Here is a 28,000-nt window from a genome sequence, read left to right on the forward strand (position 1 = left end):
CGTCTTTATCACCTCTCTTCTTATGCAGTTTTTTGCAGTGTCCTCTTGCTGATGCTTCTCCATATGTTAAGTAATCATTTATGTCTATTTTCTCCTTTCCTGATATGCACTTATATAGCATTATCATGTCACCTCTTTTTTTAGTCTTTATTTAGTCTTTCTTTGTAGCTTAGGTCCCTTAAGCTTGGTATCCATCTTGTAGCGGCCCTTTGAACTTTTTAAATCTTGTCTATATGCTTTTTGAGATGAGGACTCCAGACTACTGATGCATATTCCAGGGTTAATCTAATGAATGATGTTATTATCCTTCTTAGCATGTCTTCATTTATTTATGTGAATGCTATTCTCATATTTGCAAGCAGTGTATACATGTTCCGTACCTTCTCGCTGATGTGGTCAGCCGGAGATAGTCTGTTATTGATAATCACACCTAGGTCTTTCTCTCTTTCTGATGTGTATAGGGTTTTATTTCCTAACTTATAATCCCAATCAGGGCTTTTTCCACTTTTACCAAACTTGATTACATGACACTTGTCCACATTGAATTCCATTTGCCATGTACTACTCCATTCATGATGTTTATTTAATTCTTCTTGTAGCTCTTTGCAAGAGTCTGTGTTGGCAATTCTCCTTTGTATTTTTGCATCATCTGCAAACATATTCAGATAGCTCTCATTTCCAGTGTTACTGTTTATATCATTTAGGGGAGAGCGGTGAGGATTCGGACATTTTTTACTTTTTACTGTATTGAGCCAAGAGTTGATGCAGTAGGATTTTCTTTTGCAGCTCAACATGTAGCCACATCATTGATGTACCTGGGGTAAATAGGCCAAGAAGAAACCTCTAATACATTTGAAGCTATAGCTCGTCAAATGAAAGTTTCCAAACTGTCCGAATCCTCCCCACTTGTGGTGAGGATACGGACATGAGGGTGGGAGGATCTGGACGTGTAATGAAATATTTTTCTCATGTATAATGCAGATGGTACTTTTTACTTTTGGTCGGCAACTTATCTAGGGATGTTAGATAATGAATAAAAAGTAAATACTTTGTGGAACATCCTTTTATTTAATTCGTTATATTCATATGCAAAATGAGACCATAACTAAGATATTTTTGCCTTCAATAAAAAAAGAATAAGTCAAAATGTGAACCATTCTTGAAATGAAAAGCTTTAATTCCTCACAAAATGAATTGGTAGGCCTAACTTCCTAACTGAAATCCCTCATCATCAGCCCTGTTTCTATCCCTCTTAACATTATCATGAAGAGTGCTGCGAGAGATTCCAAACCTCTCAGCCACTTTTCTTATTGAGCCATTTTTCTCGATCACTTCCTTAACAGCAGCTTCTAGAGTAGCAGCATCCCTCTCCCTGTTAGTTTTTTTCTTATATTTGCGTCCCATTGTGAGAATTCGTACACCTGAAACAATATATAGGCAAATTTTGCAATAATGAGATTTCAGATGGGTCCCTTAGTTGAAATGAATTTGTAAGGTTATTCAACCTCATTCATTTTCAAATGGGGTTGATAACATTAAAAGAGAAAATTATTTCCAATATATAGAATCACACAAACTCAAGGGTGTCCACAGTCAAAGCTGAATAATTCATCAAGAATATTGCTTAGTACAAAATATAATTATATTACAGTAGGCTACACAGTATATAAATATATACTTACCGGTAGTATATAATTATATTATAATATATAGCCTACGATAGTATATAGTATATTAGACATAATATAGTTATACTAAATTACTTAATGATTGCTTGTTAACGCCTCTTATTTATGTGATTATAATCAATTAAATTGGTGGGAGGATTCGGACACGTCCGAATCCTCACCCTCCCATAGTGTCCGAACCGTCCCACATATACAAATATTTTTTTAATGGCCTCAGCTCAAAATTATTGGCAGCTTTCAAGTCGACAACAGCTGCAATATCTCGGGTATACGATGCAGTTTCACCTCTAATATTGAATACTCACTTCCTCAGTATATTCATAGTACCACAGCTTACGATATTAAGTCGAAAAATTACATAGGAAATACGAAAAACCACAAAATGTAACCTACATTTCAAAAGAAGCGGCAGCCCTTTATGAAAATCCACGTGACGAAACTACACAAAAGTCTCGCAATTTCACGCGGTTTCTCACAACTGAAGGACCCATACGTTTTTCAGTACTAGTAATGTCCGGATCCTCCTCCGTCCGAAACCTCACCGCTCTCCCCTATATACACTAAAAACATGATTGGTGCCAGCACTGAACCCTGTGGTACTCCACTAGTCACTTCTTTCCAAGATGAGTAGTTTCCTCTTAGTACTGTTCTCAGTTCTCTTTTTATGAGAAAGTCTTGCACCCAACAAAACAGTTTGCCTCGAATTCCTCCTTGATGGTACAGTTTCCATAAAAGTCTTTGGTGTGGTACTGTGTCAAATGCTTTCTTGAAATCTAAATAGATACTGTCCACCCATCCTTCTCTTTCCTGTATTGTGTTTGTTACTCTGTCATAGTAGCTCAACAGATTAGTAACACATGATTTTCCTTTTCTGAAACCAAACTGTCTTTCTGTTATCATACTGTGTTCTTCTAGATGATTTACCCAAGCTTTTCTTATAAGTTTTTCTAATACCTTGCTTACAACACTGGTCAGTGATACTGGTCGGTAGTTGAGTGAACTTTGTCTATTTCCTTTCTTGAATAAGGGGACAATATTTGATTTTTTCCAAATATCAGGTAGTTTACCTTGACTGAAGGATTTCTTGAAAATTATAAATAATGGTTTACTTAACTCCTTTGCACATTCTCGTAATACCCAACATGAAATTTCATCAAGACCACTTGCTTTTCCTCTGTCTAATCTACTTAACTCCTCCTGTATTACTTTTTCTGCTATTTGTATATCTGGTAGTATGTGTGGACATGCATGTTCCACATAGTCCCTCTCAAAATTTTTTTCTTCTGTAAAAACTAATTGGAAATTCTTATTTAGTGCTTCACAAATATCTTTCTCTTGTGTATAAGTGATTCCCTTGTCCGTAATGGATTGTATTATATCTTTTACCTTGGTTTTGCTTCTGATATAGCTGTAAAATAGCTTTGGTTGATCACTACTTTTATTTATTATATCCTCCTCAAACTGTTTTTGGGCTTCCCTCCTTATTCTTGTATAGTCGTTTCTTGCCTGTTTGTAATTATTATATGCCCTTTCACTATTGTGTCTTCTGTATCTATTCCACAACAAATCTCTTCTTTCTTTTGATTTTTTACATTCTGTATTGAACCATTTCTGTATTTTCTTATCTGCTTCTTTGTGCTGTGGAATGTACTTCTGGACTCTTATTTCATAAAATTCACAAAATTTTTTATATACAGCATTTAAATCTTGTCCTTTAAGCTCATTTTCTCAATCAACTTCTAAGAAATACTTCTTTAGGTCTTGATAATTTCCCTTTTTATAGTTCAGGCTCTTTTTGTAACTGTCATTGCTGTTTACTATGTCATATGCTATCCTGAAGTCATAATTTAGTACTGCATGATCGCTTTTGCCGAGTGTAGGGTGATATATTAAAATGTCAATATCATTTTCTTGCCTAGTAAATATTAGATCTAGCACTGAAGGTACATCAAGTCCTCTTTTTCTGGTGGTTTCCCTCACATGTTGCGTTAAGAAAAACTCTTCTACGAGATCCAGGAGCTTTTGGTCCCAACAGCTTTCTTGGCTATTTATATCTAGAGTATTCCAATTTATATTTGTATTGAAGTCCCCAGTTAGTATAATTCTTTCCGATTTCTCTTCCATTTTATGTAGCAATGATCTTATACTCTGAATTGTACTCTCTGCCTGGTCCTCATATTCGTCTCTTTCCCATGTATTTGATCTGGGTGGCATGTACAAATTGGCTACAATTACTTTACCTTCAGATGTGGCGATCTCTACTGCAATCAGTTCTACTTGTGATGGTATATCTAGTTTTATTTCCTTGACTTTTAGATTTTTCTTAGTTAATATTATAATTCCTCCTCCTTTTTTTAAATTTCTGTCTCTTCTCCATATATTGTATTCCTCTAAGTTTAGTATGTCATTGGATATCCTTGGTGTTGATTTTGTTTCAATTAGGCATATTATTTGTGGTTCATTTTCTCTGACATAATCATTCATCTCTAGTAATTTAGATACCATTCCATCCACATTTGAGTACATCAACTTTATCATCTTGTTTATATACTTGTCATGACATGGTTCTACTACCTTCCTCCTTTTTCTTCCATCCTGTTTGTGTACCACTTTCGTACCTGTAATCCTATTACTTTGTAAAAAAAATTCTTCTTCTCCTCTTCTGATCTTCCTTCATTTTTTGTTTTTGCTTCCTCCCTTTTCTCTTTCAGTAATTCCAGTTCCTCTTGTGTTAGGCATCTTTTTATCCATACATTTTTGAACTCCTCTTTTTCCATGTGTGTGTGTGTGTGTGTGTGTGTGTGTGTGTGTAGGAAAACCAAACCTAGGAAAAAAAATATAGGTAACGGTACACTGTTGCAATTTCTCCACCTGACCAAACACAAACCCCCTCCCACCTCCCTGAGAACCTAACCAAGAGCATAACGGCACTACCCCCCCCCCCCGCCCTCTTTGTATAACACAGAAACATTAAAACTTAACAAAATGACAGAGAAATCATCATCATCATCATCATCTACACAACCACCACCATCATTATCATCTCAACTACCACCACCATCATTATCATCTCAACTACCACCACCATCATTATCATCTCAACTACCACCACCATCATTATCATCTCAACTACCACCACCACCATTACCGTCATCAACATCTGAATAAACCATCGTCACAACCATTATCATCATCATCACCACCATCATATCATCATCATCTCCATTACCACCACCACCACCACCGTCATCATCAACATCTTGACTACCACCACCATCCATCATCATCTTAACGAACACTGCCACCACCACCACCATGACCATCATCATCATCATCATCATCATCATCTGTCATCACCACCACTATCATCATCATCATCTGTCATCACCACCACTATCATGATCATCATCTACCACCATAATAATTATCATCGTCGTCGTCATTACCACCACCAGCACTACCATCATCATCATAATCGCAATCGTCATCATCTCAACTAACATCATCATCATCATCATCATCACCATCACCATCCTTACAACCCTCCACCTGACAAAGCACATACCGTCCACCTCCTTGCACACCTAACCAAGCGCATAACGGCCCTCACTTCCTCCACCCTGTATATCAAGAAATATTAAAACTTGAAAATTTCGGTAGTTTATCCATGGTAAACACAACCTTGTCCCTTCAGATTCCTTGCACAGGGCGCAGTGAAATCTGATATTCTTTAACTTCATTATTAAAAAAAAAAAAAACTACTGAGGACATAATTCTACCTATCGAAAGGCACCAGTTCACTATGAGACACATATACATGTGAAAATTTCATGACTGTTAATACTTTCTAAGGTTTGCACAGGAAACGAAATCTCTACGCCTTTTTTATCTTTTCATAATTAACCCGAGACGTCCCGTCGACGTATGGGTATGTTGCAACGATTTGCATTTGCCAGTCCCGGCGACGTACCGGTACGTCGTGCAATTGCAAGGTCCCTAATTTGCACAATTTTCAATATTTGCGCGTTATTTTTCGTATTTATACACGGGACACCTTCCTCTATTCCTCTACAAGATGCCAAGCAGGGACAATGCCTTACACTGCATAACCTCCACCCTCCCCCCCCACGCCATTGTCTCGGCAATTCACTTGTTACCAGTGACCTGGTCAATAAAGACATTCAGGGCCAGAGTGATTCCCCAATCGATGATAATGTGAAGGACAAAGTTTACATAGCATTACAGGAAGAAACAGTCAGAAATGATGATCAGGTAATGTGGGAAAAAAAGGTCATGAATAGTGATTAGTTAGTGAGTGAAACAATGCTTATAATGCCTATATTACTGCTTGAAGACCAATATATTCTCATACTACATATAAATTCGTACCAAGTAAATAAATAAATACCGTTTATGAGTGGATAAAATAGTTACCCTCCCATAGAACTCGTTTTCTTTGGTGCCAGCATGTTAGAAAACCCAGTCAGGTAAGGAGGAACTCCTACCTGGATTGAATTTTTAAAACCTCAGGTGAGCGATTTCTCTATGAATTTTCGATGTTTCTCACCAAAAGCGGAGGTTTTAGCGAAAAAATTTTTTGTTTCGAAAATACGTCGGGACTGGGGGATGTCGGAGGTGCGGAAAACCTCGGGACGTGATGGGTTAAGAAAACTACTAAGGACACAACATTCTACCTATCAGAAAGCACCAGTTCATTATAAGACACGTAACTATGAGAAAACTCATGACTGTATGGTTGACACTTTCTGAAATTTGCTCCGGAAATGAAATCTCTACGCCCGGCCGCATATTTTGCATCTGAAATACTGTTCAGCAACACCACCCATAACGTCAGCCAAGAACGACTCTCGCCCCGTGGTTTGAAAACTAACCATAGGATTTTCTTGGAAGTATGCTCAATGTGTTTCCCAGGCATAAGTACCTAGGGTGCTTTTCCCTAACCTAACAGCCTCACCTAGCATTAACCTATCCCACTAGGGCTGCCTGGCTGAGGGTGGTGGTACTGAACCGTAATACAGAAGATAAATATGCCGGCTGACCAGCCGCCCTGCCGCCCAACTGAACGGAGGGACAACAGTGATAACAATACCCTCCTCTGACTCTGTCAGCTGGTGGGTAGAAATGGCGAAACTTGGCTGAATGGTTGGAATGGTTTCAATTTCATGTCGAATGATATATACGGAAGGGGTACATTAACCCCTAATTTTCCTATTGGTTGTTAGTGCAAATGCTGAACGGCCCTTCAACACCTGGTCCTGTGTTGATGCATTTATCGTTGGTTTCAGGCAAAGCGAAGCATGGACCAGATATGGCTATCATTTTAGCAAGTTCTGACCGGCCTCATTGGTGTTACAGTACATGCACGGAAAAGAGGTGGCGGGACATGATGGCGGCGTTTTTCGTACGTATTTGCAGAGAGAGATGGAGTGGGGGGGGGGTACACTCATCTCACTAATTTCTGCTCAAAGGTGCCCCCTTCTTACCTCTGTAAACCTAGGGAAGAGAGGAGGGGAGAAAGAAAGGAGCTCCACCTGCCTCTACCCCCAACTCCATCTCCCCCTCCATAGCCCCATCCAACCCCCCACTCATCATTCTTAACTGGCAGTTACATCTCAGGCTGACATCATACTTAAAACTCTTGGCCACACTATTATTACACAAACATAAAACACTAGGATATGTTAAAAAAATATATGATATTACTATCAAGTCGTTGGAACAAGAAATTAATGCGTTAAACATTTACAGTAAAACAACAACATTAACAATGGCCAGCCCACCCCTCATATGATGGGTACACTGTTTTGAATACACACACACACACACACACACACACACACACACACACACACACACACACATGTGTGGCCATACACTTCCGCACACACACAGTTTATTGACCACACGAATACAATTTTTTTTTTTTACTTTAAATCAGATTAATCATAGAATTTCCTATTAAATAACTGCAGTCCAGTTAATAATAATGAGTTGAACTTCAACTTGAAAAGTACATAAAATGACTGATTGTTTAGGTACCTCAACCCGAAGGGATGGTCTCGCACTCTCCCCTTACCGACGATTTTCTTTGCTTTGTCCACTTTGGGTGTGGGGGAGGAGGAGGCATAATTAGAGTACTCATCATTCGTTCTACTACTACAGAACCTTTACAGGTTGAACACAATCGTCTGGCAGTAAAGCAACAGAAACTAATGCACGCCATCAGGCTGAATGGAAAGCAATCACAGTATCACCCCAATATCCCAGTGAATTTTTAGTAGATATATCATTAGAAAATGACAACGCTGTCTATATCATAGTTGTCCTCACAAACTAAAAAGTTGTACAACATTCACCGACAGTATTTGCAGTTATTTCAGTATTACGTAATTTATTATAATTTCACTGCATATTTGATATACAGGATACAAAGTCTATGTATATATATAGTTATAAATATGGGAGTATACTGTATGGCAAACATTTTGCTCACGTAATATAAGTAGCTAACACTTCACCCTTTCATGCACGGACTCGAATCGAGTCATTAAATACCATCCTGTACTACGCACCATGATGCACATCGTGTCAGACAAAGGAGGACACAAGTTTCCCGCCTATATGTGTCATATTTTGTTTTTTGTTTTTACCTGATTCGTGTCATGGAGCGCTTTACAGGTTGTTAAACAATCTAACGACTCAAACCACCTGTGCCTGAGAGGGTTCATTTACTATTTTGCATATCACCTCGGGGGTGGGGGGGATGACTTGAGAACGATCCTGCCACTATGTTGAAGGAATAAGTTGTTTAATGTGTTGTGCTTGTGGACAGTGTTGCACCACATGTGTCTTTGTCTGTACAAGACCACACTGGCACACACACCCATGTAATGACAGGTGGCCTCGACCCAGCCTATTCCATCGACCTGTCTCACCTGCCAGATTGTGACCACTTTAACAAAAACGTGTAAGTGATTTTATGTATGTACGTTTTGTTCATTGATTTTCTCTTACTATACACATATTGCATAGAAAACTCAGGATTTCAGTGTTCAAGTTTTTCATCTTCATGTTATGTGTGATTTTATAGATGTCTGCCCATATTTAGATCTATTACTTCCCTCGTTATAAATTCTCTAACAAACCTTGAAATCACTGTATTGTTGTCCTTTACATGATTAATAACAAAAACAAGGGGATTGCCATTTAACTCAAACCTTTTGTGCCATATTTTATGGAAGAATTTATGTTTTTTCTTCTTACGAATTGTTGTAATATGGGGTAACCTGCTTCATGGTAGCATACATCGCCACATGCTGTTCTCGTTACACCTGGCAGTTCTTTTAGACATCAGTTCTTTAGTGTATTCATGGGCCTAAAGTCGTGTTAATCCAAGACTCACACCCATATATGAATGACGTCATTAATGCTGACTCAAAGACACATTTCCTTACAGGAAGAGATATATCATTATTTTTCTAAATAAATAATACAAACTTTAGGACATACAGCATCTTACCAAGTAAATGTACCTTAACAGCGGACGATGCAGATCCATCTGCTGTGATCGGTGCTCCCAAATACATGTACTAGTCACAATGCTCTATCACCAACCCACACATACGCAGGGGTGCTGCATCACCCTCACTGCCATCCAGTACCAAAAATGTTATTTTGATCCGTTACTTTCATCTCACATTCTATTCAATGCCTTCACCTGAACCTCTCATGTTAGATCACTTGCTAAAGCCTATCTATCTATCTATCTATAGTCCGACGCCCTAATCCCGCAAAGGGTGGCAGCAGACAAAAGGCCTCCAAGTCGCTCTGTCACCCACCATTTGACTACCCTCCCCCCAACTCACCCTCCCTCCCTCATATACCTCTCAACTCCATCCCTCCACCTCATCCTCGGTCTACCCCTCCCTCTCCCTCCCTCCACCTCACCTACATACACCCTCTTAGTCAGTCTTTCATTCTTCATTCTCTCCACATGTCCAAACCACCTCATTGTATTTCTCCTAATCTTCTCAACCACATCCACATCCACCCCACAACGTTGCTTTACTTCTTCATTTGTCAACCTGTCCCTCCATGTCACTCCACATGCTCCTCTCAAATAACTCATTTCCACTGCTCTCACTCTTGACTTGTTCCCCTCTTGCAAGGTCCACGTCTCACTTCCATACATGAGGGTAGGGATCACAATACTATCATGCAGTGACTTCTTAACTTCCATACTCATCTCCCTATCTCTCATCGCTGCTTTCAGTGAACCAACAACCTTCCTTCCCTGCTGTACCCATTCACACACTTCATCCCCCAAAGTTCCATCCTTACTCATCACACTACCGAAGTACTTGAATGCACTCACATTCTCCATATCCTCACCATCCAACCTCACTGTACATTCTGTGACTTCATTCCTCTCAAACACCATAACTTTACCCTTGTTTACATTAACTTTCAGCTACCTGCTCTTACACACTGTCCCAAATTCATTCACCAAACCTTGCAACTCCCATTCATCTTCACTCAACAATACTGTATCATCAGCAAACAGCAACACTGGAATCTTCCAAATCTCACCCTCATTCATTAGAGCCACCCCCACATCCACTGCCCTACCCTGCACCTCCTTTACAACCCCATCCATGAATATATTAAACAGCCATGGAGACATCAAGCAACCCTGTTTCAGTCCCACATTTGAGATGAAACAACTCACCCAGCCCACCATCCACTCGCACCATAACTGGGGAGAATATCACCTTCGCCCCTTCACCCCGGAGCCACTCCGTTGCTACAGGTGCCAGCGATACGGGCACCACAGAGCCACTTGCAACCGGGCCACAGTCTGTGGGATGTGCAGTGGCCCGCATGAAACAGAGAGGTGCTTGGCCAAGTTCAAGGCCAAGGAAGCTGTCTCTACCCGCTGCCCCAACTGCTCGGGAAAACATCATGCGTGGCACCCCAGCTGCCAAACCAGAGTTGCACTTGTTGATCGAGGGCGAGAACGCCAAGTTACCTGGGTGAAGGAGCAACAAGCGAGCAGCAACAAACCGGCACCTCCGGGAACTTTCATTTGGGGGCAGCAACGCCGTCCAGCAGTGACTGCACCCCCAGTGCTAGACGAGGCAGTGTTTCCGCCCCTCCAACCAGCTCTCACTCGTCACATGACGACTGCGGAGGTCCATCACCCTCCTCCCCCCCCAGTTCGGCAGACAGTCGAGGAGTTTACTCCACCCACGCCCCACAACACGGGCTCTCCTCTCATAGTCTTCACCAGGGAAGAATTACGTACGCTGGGGACGGAAATTGCTACAAGCTTGGCTCAGATGCTTGGGACGCTTCTCGGCAGGCCTCTGGAAACGGCACCATTGGTACAGGCTGTGAACGTCATCGTCGACCAAGTGGTGGAGGCAAAACAACACCCGCGCTCTTCTTCCCTGGTACCTCTGGCATCATCTCCCACACAGACAACGGTGGAAGAGCCGCTACCCACCCAGCTTCCTTTGCCTTGCCCTCGTATGCCAGTCAACATTCCTTCGGGGCTCACACCAGCCACAGCTGCGATCGAGGAAGAGCGCAGGGCCCTTGGCCTACAGACAGATCATCCCCAGTGCCAGACACCGCTGACAGCCTCCGAGTCCTACAGTGGAACTGTTTAGGGGCATGGAGCAAGCTCGACCACCTTCAGGAGGCGGCTGTCAGGGACCGCCCTCATGTAATTCTGCTGCAAGAGACCCTGCTCCCGGATAATACCACTTTTCGTCTCTCGGGTTACACCACCCATCTCCTTCCATATGTTCGTGGCGTCACATGGGGATGTGCCGTTCTGGTTCAGGACCACATGTGATGTGGAGGTCCAGGGCGTGGTTCTCCATCTGGCTACGTCGCCCCTGACGGTATATAATGTATACTGGAGCCAAAGAGGCACCCTGGAGTTGGAAGACCTGTTCTCCCAGGCTGCCAGGGGAGCCGTGTACATAGGGGGCGACTTTAACGCCCACCATGCCTTTCTATCTTCGCCTCTTCAGTCCAATGAAGCAGGACGGCACATCTCTTTGGTTCTGGAGGAGATGGGTGGTGTCTCCCTATTAAATGATGTGGCAGAGGCCACCCATATTGTGGGAGGTCGCCTCGATCTCTCCCTAGTGTCGGCACCACTAGCAGGCTTGGCGTCGTGGTCACTCCACCCCCACCTTGCAAGTGATCGCTTTGCCCTTATTGTTTACCTGCCTCTCGCTCCCCTCCCACCACCCCCACCACCTCCACCACGGTGGGACCTACGCAAAGCGGACTGGATGGCCTTTGCCCGTGCTCTCACGGCGGCCTTTGAGACATCTCCTCCTGCCTCAGACCTCGAGAGCAGAGCAGATCAGGTAGCAAGTATTTTGGCACAAGCTGCTTCTCTTGCTATCCCGCTGTGGCAGCGCTCGACGAGGTGCTACCGAGACGGCTGGTTCTACTGCGACAGGGTCAAGGAACTGAACCGGAGACTCAATGCGGCCCGCAAGCAGTACTGACGGCGCCGTACATCTCCGCACCGCCGGTACCTGGTTGCCATCACGCGGCATGTGGCTTCTGAGAAGCGCCGCCTTAGGGAGGAGGCGTGGATCAGATGGTGTCGTACCCTAGACTCTCACTCCACTCTCCGTGAGATGTGGAGGAGAATCAGGTCCGTCTCTGATCCACGCCCTCCCTCCCATCCTGACCCTGCCGCTGAGGCCAGCCGTCTTGCTCAGCACTTCGCTGACCGCTCTGCCTCTTCTAATCTCCCGCAGTCTGTCAGAGCCCTACAGGCGCAGCTGTCCGCCTCTCGCGCTGCAGCAATTCAGGCAGCGTGTGATAGGCCTGACCCTGCTGACTGTCCGATCACCAGTGGGGAGCTCCACAAAGCGCTGCAGTGCAGGGAGGACACTGCGCCGGGGCTCGACGGGCTCACATACTCTCTCCTGTCACATGCTGGAGATTGTGGCAGAGAACGTCTACTTGATCTGCTCAAACTCTCGTGGTCTGAGGGGCGCCTGCCGAGGTCGTGGAAGGCAGCTGTTATCCACCCAATTCCGAAACCTCGTGATCCCGCCGCCATGCACCCCATCTCCCTTCTCAGCTGTGTTGCTAAGACGGCTGAGAGGGTTGTGCGGGCTCGGCTTGCTTGGCAGCTGGGACCGCTGCACCCAGGGATTTACGCCTACCATCCAGGCAGGAGTACCACCCACTGCCTCATGTCATTTCTTGGGGAGCTGAGGGGAGGAAGGGGAATGGCTGTCTTCCTCGAGCTCGAGACAGCCTTTGAACTGGCAAGCCCCACTGTAATCCTGGCGGCTCTTGTGGCCAGGGGTGTGGGATGCAGGCTCCTATCCTGGATCCAGGATTTTTTTAACGATCGATCCGCAGGGGTCCGATTCCAGGGACACCTTTCCCCCTTTCACCTACATCCTAACGGCACCCCCTAGGGAAGCGTTTTGAGCCCTCTCCTTTTTAACATCCTTATGGAGGGGCTCTTAACTGTAGACTATGGGCCTGGCATTACCCTCCTCTGCTATGCGGACGATCTGGCCCTCGTCTTTACTAGGAGGGACTGCTTCACACAGGCGGACTTGGCCCTTTCTCGTTTGCACGCCAAATGTACTGAGCTAGGGCTGAAGATAAATTTTAATAAGACAAAGTGTCTGCCCTTTGGACTCCGTCCTCCAGGCTTTCCTATGCTGCTTGGGGGGCAGCAGCTCTCTCTTGTCACTGTTCATCAGTATCTGGGAGTCTGGCTTGACAGGGGTTTTACTTTTGCCTGCCATGTTCGGTACCTGCGGGAGAGTGCTTCCACCAGACTGGCTGCTCTCCGCTATCTCTCCAGGCGGAGTTTGGGGGCGTCGTACTCAGTCCTCCGAACATTTTATATACATGCCATCCGATCCCTGGTGGACTACGGTGCCATCTGTTTGACCGGACTCGCTCCACCAGTCTCCAGATCTCTGGAGGTTATACAGAACAATGCACTTCATATCATGCTGGGTGCTCCACCCTGGACCCGGATTGTCAATTTCCGTATGGAGAGTGGTTTGCCGTCTCTGGCGCATCGTGTTGCGCTACGAGCGGCAGTCATCACTCTGCAGCTGATACGGTGCCGGCCCCACCTGCCTGTCTCTGCCCTCCTACGACGTCTTTTGTGCCGCCCACCCGAACCTGCCACTCAGCGTGACTTGGCCCGGACTACAACTGCTGTTATCCATGGACTGGGAGCTGCTGCGAGCCTCTGCCAAGATCCTGACTCTCCCTTTCCTGGGTACACTGATCCACCACCATGGGACCCCCCTTTTTTAAATTTGTATGCCCCTCTGAAGCCAAACCTCGAACTTCCATTCCTGCACTCCTCTGTCAAGAGGGTCTTAGTCGGGTTGCAGCTCTAGATTCACCAGACTCAGCCACTTATTTTACGGATGGTTCAGTATCCTCTGATGGCTCTGCTGGGGCGGCCTTTGTCTCTGGGCAAACAATTGAATCTTGGCGACTCTCTCAGGGTGTATCCGCTTTCCAAGCAGAGCTTGCTGCCATCCTGGGTGCATTGCGCCACGCTCATCACCATCATCATCACCGTGTCATAATTCACACAGACTCACTTTCCTCCCTTCAGAGGCTAAGATTTCTCTCCCTTAAGGACAATGTCTTTCTTCTGAAGGCGATTTTTACTTTTGCATCCCTTCTCGTCCGTAGGGGTGCCACTATTATTCTCCATTGGCTCCCAGGTCATGTTGGAATCGGCGGCAATGAGCGTGCTGATGACGCAGCACGCTCAGCTTGCTTGCTTCCTGACGTAACATTTCAACTGCGCCCCAGCCTATCGCACGTCATTAGCACTCTCACTGCTACCATTAGCAGGCAGTCTCGAGAGGAACATCAGCTTTTGGTTACAGAAGGCTCTCGCTCTGCTACATGGTATGCCACCACCACATCATATTCTCTTTTGTTACCCTTTCAAGGCATACCCAATTATATTGTAGTGAGGCTCAGGCGTTTGCGTCTGGGGTTTCCATGCTACAAACAAATTGTCGGTACAGAGCCAGACCCGTGTACCCATTGTTTGGTCACATCTGTGGAGCCACTCATTTACTATCTTCTTTACTGCCCAGCCACTACCATGCTCAGGTCTCACCCTGACACGACTTTTGCTCGGACAGGGGATGATTTCATGGATGCCGCTTGCATCGTTGCACGTGCTCCTTTACAATTATTACTCACCACAGTCAGGGAATACCCACCCCCTCAATAATTCAAGCTCGCGCAAGTTAAGCGCATCTCTGACGGGCTCTTTGTTTGCCCGTGTCCCAGCATTGCTCGGACGAATATCACACACACACACAAAAAAAAACACCATAGCCCTAGCTCCTTCATACATACTCTTCACAGCACTCAACAATTTCCCATCGTGGCGGCGGTGCCACATCTGGCACACAACCAAACGCTGTCCCCCGACACGAAAAGAGACCTTGTACCAATGTGCAGAATGCAAGGTCCCTCAATCCCCCAAATGCTTCTTAGAGTATCACTCCGAGCGTGAGTACTGACCAGGTGCGTGGGGAAGTGTAAATAGTGTACAGCAATGCACAAGTTTGTGTATTTTCATGAGTGAAAGGTGTGATAGTATGAATGAAGTATAGTAAGTGTTAAGATGTAAGTCATTTATAATAAGTTCTACAAGTGCATATGAGCGATTTATAGTAAATGCAATACAGGAATTGATACTGTGTATTGGATATTGGTTAGAAAATTATTGGAAATACTTTGCATTTTCCTACGTGTTACCTGAAGGAAAACCACTTGTGAGCGGGCCTCAAAGAACAATACCTGCATGGCTATACCTAAATTATTTGACTCAATATTCAGGGAGATTGTGCTAAATATGAGCATCAGTGTATCTGTGATGTTAAGTACAAATAATGTTAGTTGTGTGAAACATTAATATGATTTTCACTATAACCCTGAGTAGTACAAAGCAGTCTGATTTACAGTACAAATAATTGCCTCATACTCTACGATAATGCGTTAAAGAGCAACAACATTTACCTGTCAAAGTGTAATTACGCATAATGGTGATGTACAGTGCAGTTCTAAGTGTCATAGTAAAGGACAAAATATGATTATTTACAGAAGAAGTGAGAACACAAAAACGAATAAAGGAGAAATATTCCTTATGGAAGAAATGAGTAGAGAAAAATGACGAGATATTTCCTCTCCCCACACACCTACGGGGCATAATGGCGCGGCCGGTAAATCCTTGGGTGAGCCACATGAACCGGATGATGACTCATTTTCACTGCAGTAAGGAGGAGTAGAAAAAACGAGTGAAATCTTCCGCATTCCATCCAAGGATGCACGGGCAGTGTTACAATCACCACCAAAACGTGAAAAACCACTCGTCTTCAACTCATCCTTACTCATCGACGGGACCATCTAGAGATCTTGGGATACATTCATTGGAAAGAGGGAGGGTTGGTGAGTCACATGAATTTTTGTTTGAATCTCTAGATATTATAGTATGTCAGATATAAAGGTTTGAAGTAAGGGTATTTTCCCCAAAATCTCGGAAATCGCCCGTAGGGAGGAGTGTGCGGCGGCCGGGAACCCCCTGGTGGCTAAGGGTTAAGCCAGTTCTTCCATAGTAAAACTTAAATCCGTTGTGCCAGCTAAGAGCTAAGCACCAGCAAGGACCTGTCCATTATTAGTATTAGCTATTGATTGTCAGGTGGTAAGAATACTCTCTCAGAGAGTAACAGGACTAATGATACAACATTCATGGGCGATTAGTCTCCCCTGTGTACTGGTAAGAAAGTTTATAAAATTTTCATCTTTAAAGAACTGGCGAAGTAAGCCAGCATAAAGTAAAACTCGTTACTTGATTTTCACAAGTCAATTCCTTGTCTTTACTTTCGATTAATATCAGCATTAATTCTTAAATTTACATCCCCCTGTGACATCTGGCGACATCGTCAGAATATTAACTCCTAGCTCTAAAGTTATTAACGAAATAATACTCACTTACACCAAGGTATTCTGTTATCATTAAAGGCTATAGCCACCAGTCACAGATTCACTAGTCCCACTGCGACAGTGAATCCTATCAGTTTGGTCAGATAAGACTAGTCACGATTCACTAGTTCCCCTGCAATAATGAATCCTACCAGTGTAATTAGATAAGACTAGTCACGATTCACTAGTCCCCCTGCAACAGTGAATCTTACCAGTTCACTAGTCTGCAATAGTGAATCTTACCAGTTCACTAGTCTGCAACAGTGAATCGTACCAGTTCAACTAGATAAGATTAGTCCCGGTTCACTAGTCCCCCTGCGACAGTGAATCCTGCCAGTTTAACAAGATAAAACGAGACACGAGTCACTAGTCCCCCTGCGACAGTGAATCTTACCAGTTTAACAAGATAAAATGAGTCATGATTCGCTAGTCCCCCTGTAACAGTGAATCCTACCACTTTAACAAGATAAATCGAGCCACGATTCACTAGTCCCCCTGCGACAGTGAATCTTACCAGTTTAATGAGATAAAACGAGTCACAATTCACTAGTTCCCCTGCAACAGTGAATCCTCCTCCACAGGAGATAAAATGAGTAACAATTCACTAGTCGCCCTGCAACAGTGAACACTCCTCTACAGGAGATAAGACTGGTCACCACCAGCATGTGCCTATATTCTTTACTTTTGATTATTGGCATTTCTCCGCAAAACAGCTGTCAGTACTCGGTCTTTTGTCCACTCAGCCTTAGGTTAATTAGCATCATGGCCATTAATATATATGTACAGGAAGCCAAGGATATGGGGTTTACCAATCCCCAGGAAATTAAAGACTATGCGCTCTCTCGGTTCACTTTTGAACAGCAGCATGAGAGTGATGCCCGTTAACAGCATGAAAATGAGTGAGAGCAGCATGAGGAATGCGTGAGAGAACGTGAACACGAGCGAGAACAATGCAAACATGTGCAAGAACAGCGCGAGGAACGTGAGAGAGCATAAATACGAGCGAGAACAACGTGAGAGAGATCGTGAACACGAGCATGCCGAGCGCGAGGCACGTGAGAAACATGAACTTGAGATGCTGAAGCTCAAGCAGGACTCCTTGGCTTCAGGCACATCTGGTGCAGCTGACCCAAGCTCCACGAGTGCTCTCCCTGCACATGTTCTGGCAACCACACCCTCAAGCTTCCTTCACACAAGGAAGACGAGTGAATCGAGCCGTTCATAGCTCGTTTCGAGGACATGGCGCAGCTGTACCAGCTGGACGAGGCTTGTTTGAGGGCCCTGCCCTCGATTTTCTCCACAGAAATCGTGGAAACAATCTCACGTACAAGGTGATGAAGGCTGGACTCATCAAAGCGTATGGTATCACAGTTGACAACGCCAGGAGTCAGTTCATGAGGGTGCACCTCCAAAAAAAGGAGACTTCCTCGACCATCTCACTGGTTACTTAGATGAGTGGATGGAGAAGGATGAAACCCCTCACACATGAGAGGAGATAACTGACCTCATGCTGCACACACAGCTAGAGAAGTTGTGGCCTGCTGAGCTTATGGTTCAGCTTAAGATCTGCCAGGTAAGAGATGCCAGCCAAATGGTGGAAAAGGCTGATGTATTCTTTACTGCATACGGGTACCAAACTCGAAAGCAACAGACCTGAAACAGGAAAGCTGTCAAGTCTGGGAAGCCATCTCAGACTGAATCTCAGCATCAAGGCCATTCTCAGAATACTGGCCAAGGTCCAAACAAACCACAGAAGAAGGACAAGGGGCAAAATACGCAGAAACCCAATTGGAAGAAGTACAAGAAGAACTCTAACCAGCAGTAGTATCCCAAGCAGCAGAAGAACAAGGACAAACCCCATAACCCTCAATCCGGACAATCCTTTTCAGCACCAGCCCCAGTGTATCGGAGGCAGGAGGCAAATGCAGCCTTCACTCCACAACAAGCGCATGGTGGTGCCGTCCCCACCAGTATAGGTACTTCCCCACAGTTCACTAGCCCCCCTGTGACAGTGAACCCTCCACCACAGGTGGTCAATGCTCCAACTCCTCAGATGGTGAGCACGACCCCTCAGGCATCTAGTCCGAGTACGAACCCAGTCATATTCACAGAGTTGTGCGTTATGCAGCCTTATCAGTGGCTGGCCGCTTCCTCCGCAGGCCCTCACACAGTTAAAAGTGCCTTCCATGTTCAGCCAGGGTTTGTGGGAGGTGTTTCTGTAAAGGTGCTGAGAGACAATGGTTCTTCAGGTTGCTCTGTCAGGAAGAGTCTAGTTTGGCCTGAGAAATACACAGGTTGACAGATCCGAGCTCAGTATATTGATGGATCAGGGAGATTGTTCCCTGAGGCACGTATCCAGGTGACATCTCCGTTTCACACTGGTTCAATACCTGCTGTTGTCATGCCAGAACCTTTGTTTGACCTTAATATAGGTAACATAGCCGATGCCAAGCAAACTTGCACCATAGATGGCACTACTCAGACTTCAGCTGCAGTAACTCGAGCCATGGTCATGGCTCCAAACCATGTCATCCCAGTGACAATTGTATTGCCGCAAGATGTGATTTGTAGCCAAGATGTTGTCCAAGAACAACATTCTGACCCGGCACTTGCTGCTGTGTGGAAGAAGCAAAAGGGTAATGTGATTAAGTACTGTATTCACGGGGAGGTCAAACCAGGTTCCTTCATAAGCAAGAATGGCTGTACTGTGAGTCACAAACACCCCAAGGCGAGGTTCGACTGCAGTTTGTTGTTCCTGCAAAGTATCTCTGAGCAATGTTTGAATTAGGTCATTGTTCAGTGATGGGAGGTCACATGGGCCAAAAGAAAACCTCTAACCACATCCATGCTGATATTTTCTGGCCAGGAATGGGACGGGAAATAACTAGGCTTGTGCGTTCCTGCTATGTGTGCCAGTGTACCACTGACCAGGGACGTGTCTGTCCTGCACCATTGAAACCATTGCCTATAATCTCTCAATCATTCGAGAGAGTAGCAGTTGACCTTGTTGGGCCAATCTCTCCTAGGGCTAGTGATGGATCAAAGTATATCCTCACTGTCATTGATTTCAGCAAACGGTGGCCTGAAACCATTGTCCTTAAGAATATAGAGGCCATCACTGTAGCCGAGGCATTGACTGAAGTGTTCTGTTGCGTAGGTATCCCCAAGGAGGTCTTAAGTGACCAGGGTTCGCAGTTCACCTCTGCAATGATGAACTCAGCATTCAGGTTGTTGTCCATCCGAGGCTTGCGAACTATGCCCTATCATCTCATGTGTAACGGTTTGTGTGAGATGTTCACTGGGACTCTCAAGATAATGTTAAAGCGCATCACCACCAAACAACCAAAGGAATAGCCGTGGTTCATTGCTCCTCTTCTGTTAGCTTACCGAGAAACCCCACAGCACTCTTTGAAGTTCTCACCTTTTGAGCTGGTGTGTGGACCGTCGGTCCATGAGACACTTCAAGTCCTTCGCGAGTTGTGGGATGATGAAGAACATGACCCTGAAATCTAGACCACCTACACCTATCTCCATGATTTAGCTGACCGCCTCCAGTCAACATGCGAGTTAGCTAAGGAAGAACTGATCAAGGCACGCAAAGTTCAGCATGCTTATTATGATAAGAAGGCAAAGCTTCGGAAGTTCTTTCCAGGCGATAAATGCTTGGTGTTTCTTCCCACTGCCCAGAACAAGTTGCTGGCACAGTGGAAGGGTCCATATGATGTAGCAGAATGCATTTCAGACCTCAGCTACATAATTCAGATGGGGAATCTTCGTAAAAGGTTCCACGTTAACATGCTGAAGGCTTATCATGAGTCAAACCCCGAGGAGACTGGCCTATGAGTAGCCGATGACAGTGACCAGCCACTGAAAGAAACTGGGGGAGCTGCGGTGATCCCAGCTGATGACCATGATGACAAGCCCTTAACCGTTCAGTCCCATCAGGAGGAGACTGTCGGAGATGTCTTACTTAACACTGACTTAGCATTAGGTGACCAGAATGATGTAAGGTCACTGCTCTGTTGGTATGCTGAAGTATTCTCTAACCAACCTAGACTCTCAAATGTTGAGTGTCACAAAATTGAGCTGACCAGCAATACTCCCGTAAAGGTTAAGCCATATCTGATTCCCATGTGACTACTGGATGCAGTAAACATGGAAATTGCCGACATGGTGACTGCAGGTATTATTGAAAAGTCCTCATCTTCTTACTGTAGTCCAATGGTTGTAATCCGCAAGAAGGATGGTGGAGTCAGGATTTGTGGCGATTATAGGAGGCAAAATGCAATCACCAAAGTGGTTGCTGAGCCAATGGGTGACCATATTGCCATCTTCTCCAAGCTGGCAGGGTCACGAAATTTCATGAAGCTCAATTTCGAAGGGATTCTGATTCCTCTTGATCCCGAGAGCTGTCAGTTCACTACCTTTGCTACTCCTAGGGTGTTGTATCAGTATGAAGTCCTCCTATTTGAACTTACATATTCCCCAGCAGTATTCAATCGTGCCATGAGACAAGTGCTTCATGGTATCATAGGAGTAGAAATGTTCATTGACGATGTCCTCGTTCTTTCTGCCACGTTGGAGGAGCATCTCAGACTCTTAGAATATGTTGTCAGTAGATTCCAGAGTTTCAACATGACTGTGAAGCCTAGCAAGTGTAAAATTGCACACAGTGAGGTGTTCCTCAGACATATTGTTAAGAACAACCGATGCAGGTGTCAGGGCGACAAGATCAGAAAGGTTAGGGAAGCGCCAAGACCCGTGACCAAGGAACAGGTTAGGGCATTCCTCGGCCTAGTGGGGTATTATAGAAGTTTTATCCCCAACTTTGCTCTCATTGCCCAACCGTTGTATGAGGTGCTTCAGAAACATGCTCCAAACATCACTGAATGGGGAGAAGCACAAGAGAGATCTTTTGCCTCCCTCAAGAATATGCTGTGTAAAGAGCGTATCTTGCAGTTGCCTGATTCCAATAAACCTTTCTTAATGCACACTGATGCGTCACAAGATGGAGTAGGTGCTGTACTAATACAAGAATTGGAAGGTGGAATTTTTCGAGTGGTATACCACATACGTAAGCTAAAACCCGCCAAAAGGAATTACAATACTGTTGAGAAGGAACTCTTGGCCGTGGTTGATGGCGTTAAAAAATATTACTATTATTTATATGGAGCACCATTCACTCTGGAAACCGATAATATGCCACTCACTAGTCTCAACACAACTAAGACGGCTAATGCAAGTTTAACACACTGGACACTGTATTTGCAGCAGTTTAACTTTGTTGTGAGATACATCAAGGGAAGTGACAATGTAGGTGCAGACCTGATGTCTCGCCTGCTAACTGATGACTAACGGGTAACTGTTGTACACTGGGGTCCACAAGACAGGGGTTCTGAGAGATTTGAGTAATCCAAGGACTTGCTTGGCTCCTAGTATCTTGCTCGTAGGTCACATAGGACACATTATGTCCAGAGTCTGTACATACATATGTACCATAGGTTAAGGGGGAAGTTCGAGACCCCGGCAGAGCCAATCCGAGGCTGTGTCTGAGTAACCTTTTGGTGTCTCGAGCTGTGGGCCTCTCTAAGGATTCCTGGAGAATGCACATTATCCATATGAGTGTTCACACCACGTTGGGTGTTCAAATGTGACCTGCTTGTGATTGCGTAGGGATTTTCAGCTTGCCGACATTAATCGTAAGTGTTGAGTTAGGTTTAACCAGTAAACTACAAGGGTCTTTTGAGAGTCTGTCCTGGGACTACGTTTCCTGGTTAATAATGTACCCATAAAGAAAATAATAGTGTGCTTTTTGTAGCATGTGTACTGACTACTAGGCAGTGAGAGAAATTGTAATTAAAAAAAAATTGTTTGTCACATTGACACTTTTGATGCTCCACCATGATTGATTTCGCAGGTGCAGTTGATGGGTGCAGCAGTTTTGTTGTGAAGATCAGCTGATCGTCTCTGTCGCATGCTGCCGCCTCTTCTCTTCTGCCTCGCGATCTCCATTTATTATTAATTTGTATTATATCATTTTACACATAGGTACAGTTACATTGCAATTGTCACACCTACACCATGTATTACATACATCGCGTTACATAACAATTAGTTGTTAGTGTAAATGTAGTGAACTTTTCGCTCAGTTTGACCTGAGTTAGGATTTTTCACTGTCGTCGCGGAGTTTTTTCCTCAAGCTTGCTTCTGTTAACGTAAATATGAGGTTTTTACCCTCACTGGTGACAGTGATTTTCTCCTGTAACAGGATAGTACACACACCACAATGTGAATCATGTGTGACTGAGTTAGGATGTAAATATCACCTATTGTTAAATTTTCTATGAAAATTTCATTTTGATGGGGCATAATGTCATGAATTAATTCACGATATTGTATTAGTTTTATATAAGGGAACGTCTGAATTTCATTGAAATGCGTAAACTTTTGCTCAGAACGTTAACTGCCTCGCTTTTGTACTCAGATCTTGAGTTTCATAACCCTTGTCATTGTTTCATAAGTGACTGTCTTTTTGTATAGACAGTGCGTTTCACTGAGCGAAAATTTTTTTGTAGCTGTCATTCTCACATTGCCTCTCGACCGTTGATTTGGGCCATGCCCAGCCTGCTTACATGAGTAAGTCGGTCTTGAGCAGCTATGGGAGGAGGTTCGTTGTGCCAGAGCTGAGAAAGGAGGTCTTGTAACGCCTACAGTCTCCACCAGTTCAACGATTCCCCATATTTCCCCGCCGAGTTAGGTGAGCGGTTGCAGTGAGTTGAGCAGTGAATAGCAGCGCCTGGTGTGCAACAGACAGATGCCCAGTCTTTCTTAGCTTCAGCTCCTTCCCTTCACTGACCAGTATTTTCGTTCGTTTTCTTAGCCATAAGTCTGATTAGATATTGAATGAGTGAGTGAGTGTATTTCCTTTGGTATTTGAATTCAATAGTCCCCCTGTGACAGTGAATTTCCCTCTTGAATTCATTTTTGAGATTCATGTAACGTAAATTTATTTCATTGTAATCAATAAATTTACAGTTCTTTTCTTTGAGCTTAATGTAATGTATTAATGGTGTTTGATTTCTCCACATTGAGCTTACTTTAGTTTGCCGTTCCTAGTTTGCACAAACCCCTTACATTATTCACGACTGGTATTTAAGCCAGTTCTTTCAGATTAAAACTTAAATCCGTTGTGCCAGCTAAGAGTTAAGTACCAGCAATGACCTGTCTATTTAATTATTAGTATTAGTTACCGGTATTGTCAGGGGGTAAGAATACTTTCTCAGGGGCTAACAGTACTAATGATAAAGCATTCGTGAGTGATTAGTCTCCGCTGTGTACTGTTGAGAAAGTTTATAAAATTATCGTCTTTAGAGAACTGGCGAAGTAAGCCGGCATAAAGGAAAACTCACTACTTGATTTTCACAAGTCAATTCCTTGTCTTTACTTTCGATTAATATCAGCATTAATTCTTAAATTTACATCCCCACGTGACCCACGTCCATGACAGCAACCACCAGTTTTCCTACAGAGGAACGTAGAATGAAAGTTAGTGGTGTAAGATTTCTAATTAACAGAAATCTTGCAGAGAACATTGTTAAATGCATGTCTGACAGACTGGCATGGATTGTACTTAGACTATGCAAAAGATGCACCATGAAAGTAACACAAGCATATGCACCCACTTCTCAAAACACACATAAAGAAATGGTGGTAAGTTTTGTAGAAATGCATAATATTAGGATAATGAACATATTCTTTCCCACCCACCCCCACCCCCACCCCCACCACCAAAAAAAAAAAAAAAAAAAAAAAAACGCGAAAATGGGCCTGGAGAAGTCCAAATGGATAAACAAAGAATAAAATCTACGTCATTACAGCAAATAACAATAACATGACCATTAACGTTACAATTGTCAACAAAGTAAATACAGAAGGTGGCCATAGGTGGGGTGCACAGCCAGATTCAGTTTCACAACAAAAAGCTCATTAAAAATAAAATGATATGCCTAATGAAAGTAAGCGAAAACAAAGCTGCCATTCACTTGGAAATAACGAACAGATTTCAAGCTCAAAGTTTAACACAGTGTTACACTGATGAGTTGAATGACAGACTACGAAAAGAGTTTTAGGGAATCAGTGGGGGTAGTGGGGAAAGCTAATATAACCAAAACCAAGAAGCAATAAAAAACGACACTTAATCTAAAAAAAAAAAAAAGACAAAAGTTAAAAACAAGGAAAAATAAAGCAGAGAGAGCAGAATTGAAGAAGCTTATCAATAACGGACACAGAAGAAAAACGAGAAACATGGATCAGATCAAACAAACCATGAAAAAGATAAATGAAACAGGTCCGAAGTAGCGGCCCTATGAAAGCAACAAATTATGTCAGTGAATGACAAAAAATGTGTCATCATGTGATGAGAGAGAGATGGTGAAGAAAGTTGAAGAGTTTTACAAGAACTGTATGCATAAAAACTAGTACCAACAACTGATCAAACTGACAAGCATAATACCAGAGGTAATACCAGTTGGAGTAAACTTTCATTTTAAAAGTATGAAAAGAGAAAAGTCCCCCAGGAGAAGATCGAATAGTAGCAGATTTACTGTCGATGCAAGGGTAGAATATCAAAACTGGCTTGCCCAATTGCATATGCAGTGTATAAAAAGGAACATTATCAAAACATGGTGTAATGCATTAACTATTTTGCTTTACAAAAAGGCCACTCAAAAGATCTCAGTAACTATCGACCTATTAGAATATTTAGAAACTAAGTTATTTACAAACTAATCCCCAAAGTCCTTACAAGCAAAATGATAACAAATCTGGATTAAAACCAAACCTTGAAAGCAGGCAGGATTTCGAACTGGGGATTCGACTATTGGTCAATTACACACAGTGTATCAGCTAATTGAGAAAACTATAGGATGTAGTAAACCACTGTGCTTAGGTGTTATCAAGTATGAAAACTCTTTCGGCTTGGTGGAGTATATAGAAATTATAATCTCATTACAGAAAGAAGGGAGTACAAGAAAACATTGTAAAACTGCTCGAAAACTAATACAAAGAGGGAACTGCTACAGTTAATTTGCATAAGGACTCAGAAAAAAATAAAATTGAGAAAGGTGTGAGACGGGAACATAGAGTTTTAATATATTTATTTATAGCATGCCCTGAGAGGATTTTCAGTAATCTGGCTTGAGAGAGCAAAGGAGTAATGCAGAGGGAATTAATCAGGCCCGTCCCGTTGACGTATGGGTACGTTGCAACGATTTGCATTTGCCAGTCCCGGCGACGTACCGGTACGTCGTGCAATTGCAAGGTCCCTAATTTGCACAATTTTCAATTTTCGCGTGTGATTTTTCATATGTATACACAGGACACCTTCCTCTATTCCTATACAAGATGCCAAGCAGGGACAATGTCTTACACCGCATAACCTCCTCCCTCCCCCCCTCACGCCATTGTCTCGGCAATTCACCTGTTACCAGTGACCTGGCCAATAAAGACATTCATGGCCAGAGTGATTCCCCAATCGATGATAATGTGAAGGACAAGGTTTACATAGCATTAGAGGAAGAAACAGTCAGAAATGATGATCAGGTAATGTGGGAAAAAAAGGTCATGAATGGTGACTAGTTAGTGAGTGAAACAATACTTATAATGCCTATATTACTGCTTGAAAACCAATGTACTCTTATACTACATATAAATTCGTACCAAGTAAATAAATAAATACCGTTTATAAGTGGATAAAATAGTTACCCTCCTATAGAACTCATTTTCTTTGGTGCCAGCATGTTAGAAAACCCAGTCAGGTAAGGAGGAACTCCTACCTGGATTGAGTATTTTAAACCTCAGGTGAGCGATTTCTCTATGAATTTTCGATGTTTCTCACTAAAAGCGGAGGTTTTAGCCAAAAAATTTTTTTTCGAAAATACCTCGGGACTGGGGGATGTCGGAGGTGCGGAAAACCTCGGGACGTGACGGGTTAACTTAAACCAATCAAGATTTGCACATAGCACTGTCTTACTCCCAGAAACAGCAGACATTACAAGAAATGTTAAAAGATCTAAATAGAGAAAGTCCGGAAGAAGAGCTACTGATGAATCGGAGTAAAACTAATGTTTAAATCAAAAACAACAAAGAGCGTGATCAGAATTAATGCATAAATTCTTGAAGAAGTTAAGGGTACAATTATTTACTGCAAATACTAAAGAAACGAAAGATTATGAACGCAGTATAAAAAGACGCATTACAATTGAATGGAAAACTTTTGGTAAACAAAGGGACATCATGAATGTATAATTCCAGCTATGACATACGGTTGTGAGACCTGGAAACTGACAAAATCAATGGATAAACTAATCTGCTTTCAAAGAGGAATAGAAACGCCAGTGTTGGGCATCTCTTTGACAGAGAGGAAGAGATAAACTTGAGTGACGGAACAGACTAAAAGCAGACAGTATACAAGTTATAAAAGAACAGAAATTAAGGTGAGGAGGTCATGTAGCAAGAATAAAAGATAACTGATGGAATAAGAAGCTGACTGGGCGGACTCCTACAGACTGCAAATGTAAAGAAAAAGATCAGACAGCGGGTGGAACGCTGAGGTAAAGTACTGTAGTTTTCAGGTACAGCTCCGTTCAGAAATTCATACTACACCCAAAGTGGAAGGCACAAGCCTCGGTCCGCTCTTTCTGGACGACATGTTAATACTCCGAACTTCTCGCCACCACAGAGAGAGCAGCAGGTACCGGAGCAGTTTCAGTCACACAACGAATGCTAAATTTTTGATGAAATGGATATTTACTTAAATATTGGCAAGTATTATTACAGATTAATGAAGGTAATACCTGGACATTCTGCAGCTGTGATGAAAACATGTATACATATAACAATTTCAAATACACAAATAGAGGGAAATGAAGATAATGTCTGATATGAAGCATTAAATGATTTATGAGTTTAATACTCTCTCACTGAAACACACACACACACACACACACACACACACACACAAGAGCAACAACAGCCACCACGACCGCCGACGCCACCACCTGCCACCCACCACAACAACCGACCACATCCCCACCACCAACGCCGCCGCCACCACCCACAAAACAGCCGCTGCTACCACCCACCACCACCATCGCCACGGGCCAACACCCACCATCCACCACCAGAACAGCCGACGCCTAAACAAATCACTTATGAAGGAAAATACATTGAAGTAGTCTACTTCATCTGTCCTATTTGTGTAG

The 28,000-nt window shown here is 43.5% G+C and overlaps 1 protein-coding gene across 1 annotated transcript in view; it reads left to right on the forward strand.

The window, feature by feature from the left end:
* The first annotated feature begins 11,384 nt into the window (after nucleotides 1-11,384).
* LOC145397033 (uncharacterized) overlaps nucleotides 11,385-28,000 on the forward strand; it is a 306,677-nt gene continuing 290,061 nt past the window's right edge. Inside the window, exons 1-2 of the mRNA XM_080270250.1 lie at nucleotides 11,385-11,436; nucleotides 13,413-13,910. Coding sequence (XP_080126376.1) covers nucleotides 11,385-11,436; nucleotides 13,413-13,910 — 550 coding nt within the window. The remainder of the gene's footprint in view (nucleotides 11,437-13,412; nucleotides 13,911-28,000) is intronic.

Source organism: Coenobita brevimanus, chromosome 40, assembly GCF_032717465.1.
Source record: "Coenobita brevimanus isolate Jiangsu-jjx chromosome 40, ASM3271746v2, whole genome shotgun sequence".
NCBI lineage: Eukaryota > Metazoa > Arthropoda > Malacostraca > Decapoda > Coenobitidae > Coenobita > Coenobita brevimanus.